At 34.2% G+C, this 16,992-nt stretch overlaps 1 protein-coding gene across 2 annotated transcripts; it reads right to left on the minus strand.

Annotated features, from left to right (window-relative positions):
• Positions 1 to 638: 638 nt before the first annotated feature.
• Positions 639 to 16,554, minus strand: LOC119634264 (calmodulin-lysine N-methyltransferase). Of its 2 annotated transcripts, none has more exons than XM_038028341.1 (2): positions 16,466 to 16,554; positions 639 to 3,923 (listed from the first exon to the last, which is right to left on the minus strand). In XM_038028341.1, the coding sequence occupies exon 2, from the start codon at positions 3,861 to 3,863 to the stop codon at positions 2,616 to 2,618; it is 1,248 nt and encodes a 415-aa protein (XP_037884269.1). In that variant the 5' UTR covers positions 3,864 to 3,923; positions 16,466 to 16,554; the 3' UTR covers positions 639 to 2,615. The 2 variants fall into 2 exon arrangements, with proteins under 2 accessions (XP_037884269.1, XP_037884270.1); XM_038028342.1 differs by lacking the exon at positions 16,466 to 16,554 and adding an exon at positions 4,641 to 4,655.
• Between the last annotated feature and the right edge of the window lie 438 nt (positions 16,555 to 16,992).

The raw sequence follows: 16,992 nt of genomic DNA on the forward strand, positions 1-16,992 counted from the left end.
CATTGAACTATCGTATAGAAAGTCTGTCAATTTCATTAAGTTGTCAAGTTATTTCAAATTCAACATGTTGTCGATAGGTTTTATTCAAACAAGAGAGTCGCTAATAGTAATAATATGTCCAAAAAAAGTCTTAAGGAAAACTTAATTGGGCACTTTAGAGAGTAAGCGTATAAAAATTTGGGCACTTAAGAGAGTGAACGTATATGTTTGTGCACTTTAGGCAACACAACACCTGAAGGATTTAAACTCCGACACACGACAAGGAATTTAACTTACCGTAAAGGATATTTTATACAAACCAAAATAAATATCAAAAGTCATTAATTTATTATTTTCTTTATTAATCTAAATTCTATACATCCGCAAAATCTAAATATTTGGTCTAATCTATACACATAAACCTTCCTTTCAGTCTAGAAATCTTATATGCTAATTATAAATAATATATCTACGATTATGGTTCTTTGATCTCAGATTTTATGTTACATTTGTTTATATAATTTTATAATTAGTTTGAATTTGGCGACAACTTCATTATAAATAAATATATATTCTTATTATATCAAAAATCTGGTTTACAAACACATTTACATACAGAGTCCATTTGTTTGTTTACCCAACAAAGAAAAGAAAAAAATGTTTTATATTTTAAGTGGGAAAGTAATAATTATCTTAAAGATTTATCATAAAAAAAGAAAATAAAATAATTTTTGTCTTTTGTTTAAAGCTAAAATTTCAAAATTTGGACACAAATTGATATATAGGGACAAGTCTTGGAATATATACAAAGTCGGGATAAAGGTTTATCCGATTATTTCAATACATGAAATATAAAAAGGCAGAGAAGCAACAAGCAAAGGAAGAGAGAAAGCAAAAAAGAAAAAAAGGATTGCATGTTCTAATCCCAATTCCAAAACGCGTTGGTCCTACATAAATTTTTATAAAAACGCGTAAAAACGTTAATATATACCTGAAGCGGAAATCAATACACATTTGTCGAACAAATGAAGAAATGACTCGCTGACAACCCCAACCTTCAGTAGTGAGCAAATATTTTTGCACATTTTTGCTTATTTTCTCTACAGAAGCGATGACGATAGTGTTGTGTGTTTCAGGCTGATATTAGTTTATGGAAGCAGAGTTTTATTTATCAGTCAAAGGAATAGTTTAGGTGGATCTTTAGATCATTCAAGTCTTGGAACCTTCGATATTTCAACAAACTCTTTTGAGGATTGTAAAGATCTTTCTCTTCGGCTTAAAACCTTTTGCTACGTTTCACCCAAAAAAGCCTTGTAATGCGTCGATTTGTGGGTACAATTAAAAAATTAAAAAGCATGCAATCTGGTCAGGAATACCAACGATTCGTTTCGTTTATATGGAAAACCGTCCGTAGGCCAGGACCAAGAAAATTTTAAGCAGAAATGTAGACAACTCAAGGCAAAAAATGCCTTATTACCCATCATCTTACATTGTTCTAAATTTTTAGTTTTGATTGTCACGAATACAAATGAGAAAACCTTGGAGATCTTAAGTTGAAAACATACCCGCCACTCATTAGACCTAATCAGCCAACAATTAAATATTCAAGCACATTAATGACGCTATAGAGGAAGGGTATAGCAAAGATATCATCGGCGTTTATGGAGACACATTCCCCACTAAAAAATGCCATCGCCTCGTTTATGGGCATTTCCTCGGCGTCTTTGCCGTCAACCTCACCGAACTTCGCCGTCAATGCTTGTACGAGTCGTTGGAATATATAGTATATTTAATATATATATGTAAAATATATAGATTTTATATGGTGCAGTACATATTACCAATTTAAAGCTTTTTGGACGGTATATATTATTTTATTAAAAGATGCGAAATATTATTAAGCATATTTTCTAGAGTTTTAATGAAGAAACAAAATTATGTAAAAATTCATGGTCAAATAAAAATATTTCTTTCAAAGATAAGATAGGCCATCACAAATTTATTAGTATTATCAAAAGATGTGCGTTCACGAGCGGGGCGAAGAAGGCCACCAGGCGCCTGGAAATTGATAACTTAAAAGCCAAACGATGTTAATCTTCTAGTTAATCACAATCGGCAGAATAAGGTACCTATTGCGAAGCAGCAGAAAACCCACGTGTAAATTGTATATTGTTGTCCTCGGCACAACAACAGCTGATCGTAAAATACTTCCATTAGTATTATTAAAAAATTTCGAGACACCATTGTCAACGATGTAAATTTATAAGTTTGGCATGATTCCTGGAGACAACGGCATTACCTCGCGTTGTTTTAAGTCGCTTTGCAATTGCATTGTTCTGTGTTTCCGAAAGAAAAGTTAATTACGTTGAATTTAATTTTTCATCATCGGAAAACCTTCCCCTCCCCGTCATTCCCAACATTCCGTAAAATATAGTGTCCAAATTTCTGATTCATTCGTGTGTGTGTGTGTTTGTGTGTGTGTGTGTGGGCCATTTAAAATACTTATTGTATCGGGCCCTGTGTTTTAATTATTTTAAGAAATTAATAAACTTACTTTCAATTAAAATAGGGGAACATCATCTGATCACGTTTAAAATATTGGAATTAACAGTGAATTTATATATGGTACACAGTACCTAGGGCTCTGGACTTTCGATGTTTAACATCTCTGGCGGTTTTTGTAATTTTAATAAAAAGGGATAATGTAAGTCTTCATCGTAGTGAGGGCACCTTTTCAATTCCATATGACGTTTCCATATTGTTTCATTATAGCGTTGAGTTATATTGACTAAAAAGCCTCTCGCCACTGATACTTCAATAAATAAATTCATAGTCTTACCGCGTTGAGGGGCCATTATTAAAGCAGTACCCGTTCGGGACAAATAATACCAAATCGTGTCCACTAAAGCAGAACGGGCATCATCGAAAAATAAGCAATCAGCCGATAAGATGATGTCAAATTTACAGGCTTCATTAGCTGCTCGGGCATCTTTATCTTCCCATTTTAAAACTGAACATTTGGTGTAACATGATAACTCGTTAAGGCAGACGGTCTTTTTAACATTTTCCACCGATATCTCGTTACCGTCAGTTAGATGCACTGCAAAAGGTTTCGCGTATTTCGAAAGCATTAAACCAGTCAGGCAAGTGAAACCGCCGCCCAATTCTAAAATCCACTTCCCATTGAAAGCATTTAAATCAGACAGTGCGAACGCAGTCAAAGCTTCTTCCGATGGCCACACGCATATGTTGCCGGTATTGTTAAAGCCCATCAAATCGGAGGCAGTTAAATGACGTTCCATGTGATGAATATTAACGGTGAACTCTGAATGATTTTGATTTTCCAATAGTATACGATATTTGTACCAATTTTCCGCTTTACCTAAGCAATTTAAAGTGATATGATCTTCAAAGCTGTCTTTACGCAATAAATCGAACGATTTAAAACGCCTAACGGACGCCGCTTGTTCTTCTCCATGCTCCTCACTCGAAGAGGATATAGCTTCTTCGGAATCTTTCCGCAATACTTTGGCTAACATTTTCCAACGTTTTCGAGCTGTATTTTGTATGACGGGAGTAGACGGCGGTGTTGGCGGCAATACAATTTTCATATCGTTATCACAATTTATTGAAAGAGGTTCTAACGGTGTTACGACGACAGCACTTGGACTATTCAACTTATCTTCGTCCTTGCACATTAGCAACGAATCCTTACTATTTTTATTCTGCGAACTAAACTGATTTTCTTTCATCGCATTCAAAGTATTGTCGATATCATATTCTAACATTAATGATGTGGACGATAATTGCTGCAAGTTTTTCTTTGATTTGAAAGTTGACGTAGAGTTCAAAGCGGATGCCGTTAGTTTTAAATTTTCTATCATATTTCCCAAGTAAAATGATGTTTACCTCACTGGACGTGATTCAATAAATTCGCTGAGAAACTGAAAGATAATGAAATTTATTGTATTTAATAAACATTACACACAAGAGAACGTACTAAACTGCATACAAACAGTGTATAATATACGTAAATATAACAATAAAGAAATATATGTATTTTGATATATAGCCGGGTGCATAAATGAGCAAAACTTGCGTAACCTACGAGTCTTAAATCGTACACGGAGAACTGATTGAAAGATGCAGATGAAAAAAGCAAAGTTTGTGTTCTTTTCTAAACTGATTTAATTCAACTTCAAAAACGGACGAACCGACTGACAAAAGATTTGCATTGCAAGCAATTGAGAAATGTACCTTTAATTCTTAATAATAAATGGCTTGAGAGAGAAGAAGTGACCTGCAAAATAGGAATTTCGAAAATTAATAAATTTTATTACATAATTTCAGGATGATTTTTTTTGCTTAAACTAATATAATAAAAAAAAAAACAAGTTAAGGGCCTGGCTTGCCCTGTTAGCGATTATTTGTTTTCTTTCTTTTTCAATTGTAAAAGGCAACGAAGCTCACAAATGTCTTCGCAAGCAATGGGTTTCCTAAGAGATTATTTTATCTATCCTAGACAAGTTAATTGTACGAAATTTTAGGGTAGAAAGAACGGCAAAGTATTAAGGACGAAGATGCGGTGACGGCGATAGTGTCTTTGCAGTTAATATTCTAATGAAATATTTTCAAAAAGTCATAATAGCATTGTTACCAACTTTTCAAGTATTTCAGATGTCCACACATATGTACGCAGCGCAATATAAATCTACGGGATAGTAGAACATAAATATATATAGTATAAGACAATATTTACATATGGCACATGTGGCACATATGGTATAGTACAGCATACATACAGCACAGTAGTACCTATAACATAATTTAGTAGTGCATATAGTAAGAGCATAGTATATGACTATGTGTAATAGAGTGCACTAATAATGTATAGTATAATATATAGTACAGTTCCGTTTATTTACCAACACACCCCTGAACGGTTAGGGGAGGTAGGGTTGGTAAATTCACTGACGAAAAATTACCAAACTACCAAAATAATTGGCAGGCTTGGATAACGAAAAATGGAAGAAAGAAATGGAAGTGGGGCTGGAGGAAGAAGGACTTGAGAAGGGGAAGATGAAGAAAGCAACCGTGATTTTTTCCGCGTCTTTCTTATTTTTCTTGAATGGAAAGAATGCAAGTTGAGAACAAAGCAAATGTACATTAAAGTGATCAATTTGAAGAAGAAACTTTATAAATTTATATGCTTATGGGAATTGTCGGGAAAGTCAGATTTCGCAGGTAATTATTGCGAAAAGAGGAAAAAACAATTAATATAGAGAGAGACAAAAACAATGTCCATTAATTTTGTTTGCATAACGACAGCAATACGATCGTGCTTCGTAGTTTATGCATCATTGAAGGAAAAATTGTTAATATGACACATGTAAAACTTCCATGAGCCTCTACATTCTCCATGAAGCACATATATATAAAAATGTAAATGTTACGCTCCTTATTTAAATACATGCAAACAAATTATATAATCTGTACATGTACGTAAGCATTAATATACTAACAACTGAGTACACAACGAGCGTAAAGATCATTAATGTACTGTAGAGTAAGGCGAGACATGTTCATATGAATTTGTAAATTCCACTTGCAACGTTAATAATTTATTAAAAATGCAGAGTGATTTTATGTAGAGCCAAACAAAACAATGAAAACCAATTACGAGAATTACGTTCTCTCTTATATCCATCACATTAATTAAAAAAAATTAAATTTCCAGGATCCAAAATGTGGAGTGGGCGCGACTGATTTTTTTATTTTGAAAATAAAAGTTTTTGTGATATAGGCATGTGGGCATTGTAGGCGTGTTTACAGCATCTTCCAAATTCTTTTTCACATCATCATTTTCGCTAATGGGAGAATGTTTGCCACAATTACTGCACAGTTGTGCGGGCGGATAGATGGACAGACGAACGGACGGGCATATTCAGATGCATTCCATATTTGTAACAGGCCAAGAATTTATATGCCTTATGGGATTTTTGAAGCTTGTCGGGTAATATTGGGTGGATGTAGACAATTTTCCCCTTTTTTGTACAGGTACCACACCGTCTGTACATTTATCTGCTATAGTTTATGCGTAATGAACACAAGGGTCAGTTTACGTGATGCTGTGTGGCTGTCCTTCTACCAATTGGGCCAATTTCAATATCAAGCTGCGTGCAAGAACTTGCAATGTTTTTTTTTGACACTTTTGAAGTCGGTAGCTTCGTTTAGTGTAGACGGAGAGAGGGAACATTGTACATACTTCGATCTATTCAGAATTTGACGCTGATCAAGAATATGTAAACTTTGTGGGGTCTCGGGGGCTTCCTTCTGGGCAAAATGAATATATCCCTCATACTTGGGTAATAGGTATAAAAAAAAAGAAATTGGGACAACTTTGTTAACAACTTTATCATTTTCACTATACAAAGAGTAAATACAGTGGGATAGTTCGAAAATTACCTTTTATGTGACGACTAATATGTATGTACACTAGTGTAAAGAAACGCACTTTCTACGGAAATTATTTTTCAACAGGGATTCTTAAATAATTTAGCAGTGAATCTTAAACCTTATCAAGGGATCCATTGTTTTCATCTACGTTATAGCGAAATTGCATCTGTTTATGTTTATGCTTCTACGACAGAAGACCTATTGTTTTATGCACAAATTCTTTACCACGCGACAGACTCGTGCTTGCTTATGGCACATTTCCTTTCCCACGAGTCAGACTCGCGGTTATAGACCAAAGGGTTAAGTAACTGTTCAAGGAGATGATGAAAGCTTTAAAACTTTCTATACAATTGTTAGTGCAAGCCTCTAATAAAACAACTTTCGAATTTGGTGTCAATTACAAAAGCTGATAAAGCAGAATTTATTTTAGTATTTTTCCAAACAAAGGCAACGATACTAAAACTAAAATATGCTTCTCACTGTATATTTGAGAGATTGTCATTGATTTTATTGTAAGGAAATGTGAGGAGAAGATAAAGAGGCAAATAAATTAAATTCCATTATATATCACTATAAATATTACTATATTATGTTAAAGCTCGTTATCCGTATTCACATTATTCAAACGTTATTTGTAAGGGCTTGCTCTAATCGACGTTCGGTTCGCGGAAATTTTCTTATTATTTTAAGGAAACTGGAATATTTGAACCGGAAAGAGCAAAGAGAACGTTTATCGCATTTACACGATTGCGTCGCAGTAATGAACAGGGCCATACATATATAGTGGACATTAATTGAAGGGTTTTGAATATGATGTGGTGTGAAATATTATTACAATGCGGTTTTATGAAGAAAGGCAAATACTGTTATGTTTACAAAATGTAATACATTGGATATAGTGAAATGAAGGTCGAGCACGAATCAAACAACAAGACTTGGAACTGAGTTGAAAAGCGAAAGAGCAAATTGTAACCTTTAAGCACATTTCGATTTGATGGAGTAGTGTAATTGTAAGAAACTAATGTAATGTTTTTCGTAATAAAACAAAACCGCTGATGGTGAATTCGTATATAGGCGGCCATCGGTATCAAAACTATGTCACTTAAATTAAGATTTAATAGAGAATAATACTAATAATAATAATCTAACCTTAGATGTGTGGCCTGTTGTATCGGAACTTGTTTTATGTTGTATTGAAAACTATGTTATACGAGACTTTCAAATAATATTAAGTAAGGGGCAACGCGTATATACTCCCTTCGCATTGTAACTAAGGTCTTAAGGTGGAAAGTTTTAAGATAGCTTTTAAATTTCGTTGCAAACATGCACAATAAAAATATATGAAAAATTCAATATTATGATGAAATACAAAAATGAAAAATATATTTAAATGATAAAAATTACAAACGCAATATTAATTTTCATTAACATTTTTTCTTCCTAAAGTTTATTGCTCCTACTTAAATAAGAACAATTTTCCAAAAGTGGAAAATATTGAAAGCAATTCAATTATCCGGCGGAACACACCCTCCTTGCTATAATATGCGCTAAATTTTGCACTTTTTTGTTTAATACCGAAATATTCCTATGTTATGAATAAATGATAAAAAATATTATGATAATAGGGGGAAAATGGAAAAAAGTACCCTCGACCAACATAAAACAACACGCGCACCTGTTTTTCTACCCACACGTGTGCCTGCATATTATATATACAATATGTTGATTTTGCACTTCAATAATAATTGAAGTCTACTTTATGGAGGTAAGCAAAAAAATTTCTTCTTCTACTTAATAGATGCTTTTTGCAATTTGGCGAATATGTGAAAAAAGTTGTTTACCCGCATGAAATTTTTCCTTTAAAATGTTGTGTTTTTTACGGAAGAGACAATGTCCTACGTACTTTGAAATAACAGCTGGAAGTTATAGGCTGACCTGTTCACATTGCAAACTTCCCTAATATGGTAACAGACCTCTTCACAGAAGGTATAAATAACATTCATTTAAAACTGTTGGCGAACGAAAATACGTTAGTATAGTTTCACCGAGACCTAAGTGACTGAGCCTTGGCTGAATACGAGCCTGAGACGATTTGATTTGAACACTTTCAATGTTTTTGCCAAGTTTGGAATCAAATTCCCGATGCTATAAATTCAGCTATTAAGTAGTACATCTCCTTGCTATCTTCTCCGTCGTTTTGAAACATTTAATGCGTAAAACATGCGAATAAAATTGTCGAGGAAAGAGAAAGGTGGGGAATGGCAATTTTCCTGTCAATTGTCCTATATTTTTTATGAAGATAGTTTTCCAATTCTTTGCTCGTGTAAAAAGTTATATTGATTTGAAATTTTTTTTGTTTTCAATAAAAAAGGTAAAAACGCTGCAAAAAAAATGTTGCGAAGTGTACGGTAAGAATACTGTGAAGTGAACGAAGGACCTAGGAGCGGTATGCTCGATACCCTTTCGGAAATTTCGATGTCAAAGATGCATATCACTCTGTTGATGAAACTTTACAACTACGGTGCAGCAACACCGTCAGGAATAACGGACACACCACCAACAATAGGTTGGAATCGTTTAAAAAGAGCGGACTACAGAAAGAAGCTTCAAACCGCATAGTCTTTTTTATATGACACAACAACGATAAAAATTAGGAAAACGTGTTTTTTTTTATAAAATCTATGTGTCTATCTTAGGTTGAAATTCACATTGAAATGTCAAAAAAAAAAAAAAAAGACAAAAATTTCACTGTAGATTAACATATATAATGAATCTAACTAAACTTATTTTCGATTGCATTTCGCGCATGCATAAATGATTAAACGAAAACATGTGCATATTATGTGCCAGTGTGCCAGTGTATTTGAAAACAAATCATATACACACGTACGTGTACGCATATCTGTAATAAAAGGAAACCAAGCATTCATTTAAGTGCGTGGCAAAGAGTAGCAACGGCAGAGAAATTAACTGATCGCTTGTATATCCCATTCAACCCACGACGTAACGTATCGCACATAACTTTGTTCTGTGGGAAAGACGATATCAATAGAGATATTCTTTGTGCTTGACGTAAGTATATCGGGCAACAGGAAAAATGAATTTCTAATTTTCAACAAAATCGTATTTGTAAAGGTAATTAAACGAAACTTGATTGAATCCCGCAAAGCGCAAGAATTTGAAACGAATCCACCTTTGTTTACACCAAGCGATTTTCTGAATCCATATCGTAGAGTTTGCAATATTTTAAAGTAATTTTGGTACACTGTTGTCTTTCGGCGCGAAGAGGAACGCTTTAAAGATTGATTGGATAGGCGACTCTCTCTCTCTCTCTCTACGACTGTGGTAAACACTCTCCTAGTGGCATAAATGGAGATATCAGCAAATTAAACAAAAACAAGCAAGGGTTCCTCCTAATTGCCACAACCCTACAAATTTGTAAGAAAAGCAAGCAAAAGTTACATTGTTGGGCTGCAGCTGCATGGTTTTCACCTTACGCGACCATCTTTATTTAAAAGAAAAACATTTTGATGTTTTGTGGTACAGCATAAGCGTGGGCAGAGCGCTTTTATCATGGGCCTGTTCTAGCTTAGTCGATAATCAAAAAATCTAATGAACGAGAGTTTTAGGATTCTCGAGGTATTTTAACCGATTTGGCCCGCTTTCCACTCGACAATAACTTTCAACATTTTAAGCCGATTTCTTTGCGATCAAGAGAATGTTTGCGTTACGAAGGCAGACAGGCGGAGTGTGCTTCTTCTGCTCCTTTTATTACTGAGAAAATTACGGATCAACGGATTGCTTCGTTAGTTAAGAATCTGATACATTGTCCCTACATCACCCCGTTTTACGCGAAAGTGTAAATCGAGAATTGAAATGTTTTTATGGAAAACGTGCCTTTTTGACATAACCAAAGAAAATGCCAGTTCAATCATGCATGACTTACAATAACGACTCAAATGTCCAAATTTAGCGAAGTGGTTTTTTCAAAGACTACAAACTAGTCTTGGCCCAAGGGCCTTACTTGAGAAACCCTGTGCCCAAGGGTGCAGCATTTAGAAAGTAAATCCATGTTATCCAAATCTCCTACAGTCAATATTCATGGCGGACTGCTACAAAAATTGGGCAAATTTGGATCGTAAAATGTTAAATTTTTTGACACCTTAAAGGGATTCAAATTTATAAGTTAAGAATTCACTTTACCGTGTCAACTCTCACCATGAAATATTAAACATTCGCCTTTTTTACTATAAGAACAGTTAGTTTTCATAAAAAGGGAGACCGTTCAAAGTATTGTCCCGTCTGCCCCGACTTTTCATTATAAGCCATTATATAGGAAGGGTCAACAAAATTTGTCGTTCCACGCCCAAATCGCATCAATTAGGCAAATTTCATCCCACAAAAATGCATAGAAAGTCATTGGACAGACGGACACAAACGAACAGATAGACGCACGAGCAGAGAAAGTTAGACAGATTCAGAAAGTGATTTTGAATTCAACGTTCTATCTGAAAAGTATTTCTGGGTATTATATACATACACATATATACATAGACAAACCGTATCTGCCCTGTGGCCAGCCAAGTGGTGGAGGGTATAAAAACCGCAAAATATGCCAGAATACTCTGCATAATATAATTAGAAGTTGAGAAAATTTTCAACACACATCTACTGTTTCTAGGTGCGTGCGGGCAATTTGAAACTGCATGCATTTTAATGGTAGTGAAATGCAAATTTACCATTGCTGCCTGAAAAATTCAATTATAATATGTGCAGTGAACTTAATAATAGTCCATATGGTATTCACATATTTATAAGCATACGAAGTGGTTGTTGTCCTGTATCCTTTCGCATACAGATGTGTGCATGTGTAAAGCAAGTGGTTATTAAGAACACGCACTTTGTTTCCCGAACAACGACCGACCAATTCTAATCATTTTATATACTATGCGGACGGTAGGTGGACGCAATTTAATTGTCTATTATTTATTGTTCGAGGCAGAAAAGGCAAAACAAAAAAAAAAAAAAAAACCACATTTCACATGCTCTTACATGCCATCACAATTCGACTTGCTAATATGAAACGAATAATGTCGTTGGGTGCGTTAATTTTGTTAGTGGGTAGGTACACATTTACCATTAGGTAAGGTATCGCGCACAGGAGAATAAAAAGCAAAATTGAATACGATTTGCAACTACAACGCACAGCCCACGCTAGTGATGCCATTTATTACACGACTGCCTTATTTGGAAAGGTACATACTTTATTAAGGTGCTGACAAAGAGGGATCACATTCCGATTGTCATAATTTCATTTATACAATTCTAACATGACATTTCAAAATGTACGATTTCTAGATAGTTTGTATAAAATGCACTGTCAAAGGAAACAGCTGAGCGGTCTTCAGAGCAAAACATACACAGGCGCGAGCCTAAAGCTTTCCCAAAAAAATCCTTAGTAAAGAGGATCAATTATTATGAAGAGCGACAACAAAAAAGTGAAAGCTAATTACATGGTGAAGCAAATCTAAATAAGATTATTTTTAATCAGATTTCTTTACTGAGAGCCTCATTTACTGAACATTGTGTTATCTTAATTTCTTCAAAGAAACGCCGTTGCCGGCATTCTAAGGACGATTTCGTTCGTATAAAGTTCAATGAGACGAAAGCGGCGTGCGAAAGCACTCTGTTTCAGTTCTTGGATTAATTTTATTTAAATTTGAACGTTTAAATTCAGTTGCGATAAATATCATATATACTCTGCGCCTGTAGAGAAGAAAATCAAAATTCGGCTTAAATTGAATTCAATTTTCTTTCTAAAACAAAATCTCGTACATATTTAAAGTGCATAAGAAATCAAGTGCACGGATAACGATATATAACCGGATTAATACACACACACACACACACACACACACACACACACACACACACAGGAAATCTATGATGTATCCAAATAATGTCTGACAATCAAGATAACACCGTTTGCGTGTCAACACGGAAGATAAAATTTCCGTTTGAATAAATTTTTTTTTTCCCAGTGTTAGTTACATTCTAAATTTAGAATGAATTATTTTAAATATACTCGAGTTACAATGCGTAATCATTTTACTGCAATTACAGCTGAAAGGACATGAATAATAAAAAACACGTACAAGGGGTAAAACTTTTTTTCACTTAACTGCAGATTACGTAGATAGCAAGCCTATCGCTCGGTAGGATTACTATGTCTAGGTTAGGCGATGACATATATATTATAAATGTATATACATGTATACATAGGACGCAAGCAAACCTTCTTGTCATGGCCAAGGGGGAAGAAGAGCTACCTTATGCTAAAGGTTTACTTTGGGGTTTACCTACTTTAGGATATAGACATAGAATGTTCCCCCTCCTAATTACATTTGCACAAAAACGTAGCGTGTAATATGTAATTGACAGGGGAGATTACATATACACATATACACATATATGCTTAGAATTACATACTTATGCAAATGTTACAGAACTTTATACAAATATATATGAAATCAAACCCCCGTCTCCCGACGATAGATATTGAACAACGGTTTCCTGTTTGCGAAAAACACTCGATTTGACATCAAATTGAATTCTGTTGATGTGGCAAATTCTTATGAACGTTGCCAAATAATGTCTCGTCGTTTACATTAAATCAAAATCATTTGCATGACGCAAACTTAGAAGCAAAAAAAAAAAAAAAAAAAAAGAAAGAATCGCTTGTTGGCCCAACGACAATTTCTAACTTACCAACAACATACTATTATGCGCGCACACTTGCCTACGTATGCACAAATCGCATAGATTTAACAATATATGGTATATATATATATACATATATATATACATATATATACACAACGCAATAGCGACAACATTTTAAGTCTATGTTGTATTCGGACAAAGCCACATTAATTGCATCCAAATTAGTGAATGAATATAATGGCAATGTTTCAAATTTTTATGCTGAGGTACCGAAAATTTATTATTTTTATAACAAAATTTGCCCTGCATTGCACTGCACTCGCTCGTTGATTTATATAAATTTTTTAATCCCTAGGCAAACAACAAAATTAAAAGGATCATGAAAATAAAAATAAGAACATCGTTGAATTCATTGAACATACAGCACACGCACAACATATATCTACCGATCCCCCGACCCTATACAACGTTTGAGTTGACAGAGAAGATTCAAACATGCTCTCTCCCTCTCTCTATCTCTCCCTGTGTGTAATGCTAGTTTCGTTTGCTTATTGAGGAATCTAAGTGATTCCGATTAGCTCCGCGACAGATGTATGCAATACCCAGAGGGACTTGCGATAGGCCAACCTACCTTTTACTATATCTGTCAGTCTTCTTCTTGTGTGTTCAACCTACAGGGTCGCAATTTTTGAGATATTTTGATAAAATTTTATCCACTCTCGTGTTCTGGTTCAAGAGATTGAAACTGCCTCCTATTGGATCAGCTTATCAAGGACTTCCCATACAACATCCTCTGTGAAAAAGACGTTATATGAATTATTATGTCAAGTGATGTTGTGTAGGGCTTTTAATGGTGAGTCATCTCCTACTATACCACTTTTTTTTACTTGCTTTTCTGTAATTTACGATCTAAAAATCTTGCTTTAATTCTATTGTATATTTGCGTAATATCAGTTCTCACCTTAAAATATTTACAAGATATTCATACAGAAACCTACGTGTGCACGTAGTGATGCAAGAAGAATTTGTTTAAATCTTTGTTTGTTTATTTACACAAATTTGTGTTATTACAATATTCGCTAGCATTAAACATAAATATCATAAGTATAGGATAAATATTGTTCCCACCAGCCAAACAGACCAGACCGTCGGCTAATTCGACGGCAGCTCTACATGCACGTACGATTCATTTTGTCTATGCTATCAGCAAATGTCAAAATCTTTACATATGCATGAGGGAAGAAAGGGCATACATATGCATACACACACATTATCTATTAAACGTACGAAATAATTTAATTTGAAATAAGCTAAACAAACAAAAAAGCAAAACGAGAATGAACCGTTCACATAAGACTGACATGTACTTATGTAATCGTGGTAGGGCGAAAAGACAGAACAACTAGAAGCAATTATTAGAAAAAAATTGTCTTTGCAGTCAAGAAAAGGTGTCAAAAATTCGTCCATGCATTATACATTTTTTTTTTAGTCAATTTTATGCAGACATTGTGTAATTTTTTTTTTTTACCGTTTGTTTATCTATGTTGTTATTGGATTTGCTTCTATATATGCAATAGTTGTCGTCGTTGTCGTCAATTTTTTTTTCTTTTCGTTTTCACGTAATTATTGCAAAAGAAATCATAGACACGAATTTTCAAAGGAAAACAATTGTGAACACACACGCAATAGCGTGCATTTTTGCACATGTCATGTCAGACGATGTAAAGAAAATTGAATTATGGCAATATAATTGCGTCCAATAACTGCAGATAAACATTTTCAAATAAAAAATTTATTATTAAATCGAAAATTTGATGAAAAATTATTGCAACCCTGCGTCAAATCATGAAATCTTTTTCAATTCTATAGCTTAGTCCTAAGACGAAGGTTAGAGTGACCACTGAAATAAAATAAGCGTGCGAGCATCTGAAATGAACAGAATTTTTTATTTGCAAGTTGCTTTTGTTCATTTTTTATTTATTTTTATCACATTTAAAAGCGCATAGCGCCGAATTAATCAACGCATGCCTCCGCTTTGTGGGCGGACAGAGCGCTGCGACTAAATCTACTCTTGGATCATCATCATCATCTACCAATTTCTTTCACATGAATTCCGGAAATATTTTCCGGCCATTGCGGACTTTTAACCTTCAAACCTTCACTTCTTTCTTTTCAGAAAAACAGGTTTATGCGGAAGCTACACAAGATTTGGAAAAAAAGAAGACGTTTAATAAATTTTCCCTATATATATATATAGTATATAGAAAACTAACTGTTCCCGGGAAAATTTGGACTTAATCGGACCACGGCGCGACATTTGAATCTGTTGGCTTGAATTTTTTGATTATTTCTTATTCAATATATATATATATTATAGTTTGAAAGCTAATAGCAATCACGCCACAATGTGTCTCACAGTCGCAAAGTATCTCGACCAATAAAGACCCAATCGAAGACTGATTTTGGGACGGAGACGTATCGAGTAAGGGTTCATTCAAAATTATGAACTGGTCCAAGGTTCATATAGAACCCTTTTTTTTCTTATACTATTTGAAATTAAAAAACGGCCTGTCTTTGTGTAATATTTTGTGTTTACATTATCTTTGCAAAAATTCTGGAAGGTACACTAATGCAATCGTAGCAATAATACACCATCGAAAGATTTTTCACGAATAATATAATACTTGTTTGTATACTTTCGTCGACACGTATAACCTCATCGCCCGTTACAGCGAATCGATAATGGGCAGCTATCCAAGCTTAATCGCTATCGACAACTATAAATCCACTGCTGACAGGTGTATCACCTCTATATCAAACATGCAGGTAAAGTAAAATCACACTATAACTTTAAAAACAAATCCACATTTGCCGAAATCACAAACTGAAGCCTGAACAAAGAAATCGTGCTTTCTACAATGGTTAGCCGAAACATTAATGATGTTGGAGGACCCGGTCAGTAATAACAAAGAGCAACTGTTCACCTGCTTACTGCACACTGAATAAAATATATCCTACGCGAAAAGTGATGAGATGAAGCCAATACAATGGCGGCGATACGAATTGCATTAGTAATGGCCTAAGTGCCTTTTCCTAACATTTGATCTCCTAAGAAAATCGACATTAACCTCATCGTACAACTTTCCAAGGAGAAGATTACCGGCCTATTGATAGCATGTCGATTTTTAAAAGTTTATAGTTTACTACACGATTCAAAAGTAACTTCACTTCAGGGTAAGTGTCATGCATAAGCAAACATATTTTTTTTTTTAATTTTACAGAAAGGAATATGAAAAATACTATTTACCTCCGATATTGATATTGTTCGATGTGTTGATGATGATAAAGGTCCAGATTGAGAATGCAGTACGAGTTCAGTGTTGGCAGTTTACAATCACAAAAAATCCACACGAGGCGTCTAAAATTTAAAAATAAAGCTTGTGTTGTTAAACGCAATAAGTAAACAGTGGTAACAAAAATCTTTATTCCTCTATATTTACATCCTCGATATATATATATAGTTATTGTCTATAATTTTTTTTTTCCAAAAATCTTCTCCAGATAATATTCTGGATACTTAGATGGTGTATGTATGTTTTTTATAGCAACAATTTTTACATTATCACGTCAGGTATTTTCAAATTAATGAAAATTCTTTCAGTCATCTCTGTTTTTTGACAAAAAAAAATTCCAGCCTAGTGTGTAAAAGTGTTTGCAAAGTATTTTTTACTTTGCCAGTTTTGCTTTTTGTAACGACAAGTGTTTGTTTTCCGCCTAAATTATTTACAATTTCTGCTTCTTTTTTCTGGAAAACTCTTGAAAGCTGGTTTGTTG

The sequence above is a fragment of the Glossina fuscipes genome, unplaced genomic scaffold, assembly GCF_014805625.2.
Source record: "Glossina fuscipes isolate IAEA_lab_2018 unplaced genomic scaffold, Yale_Gfus_2 2, whole genome shotgun sequence".
Taxonomy (NCBI): domain Eukaryota; kingdom Metazoa; phylum Arthropoda; class Insecta; order Diptera; family Glossinidae; genus Glossina; species Glossina fuscipes.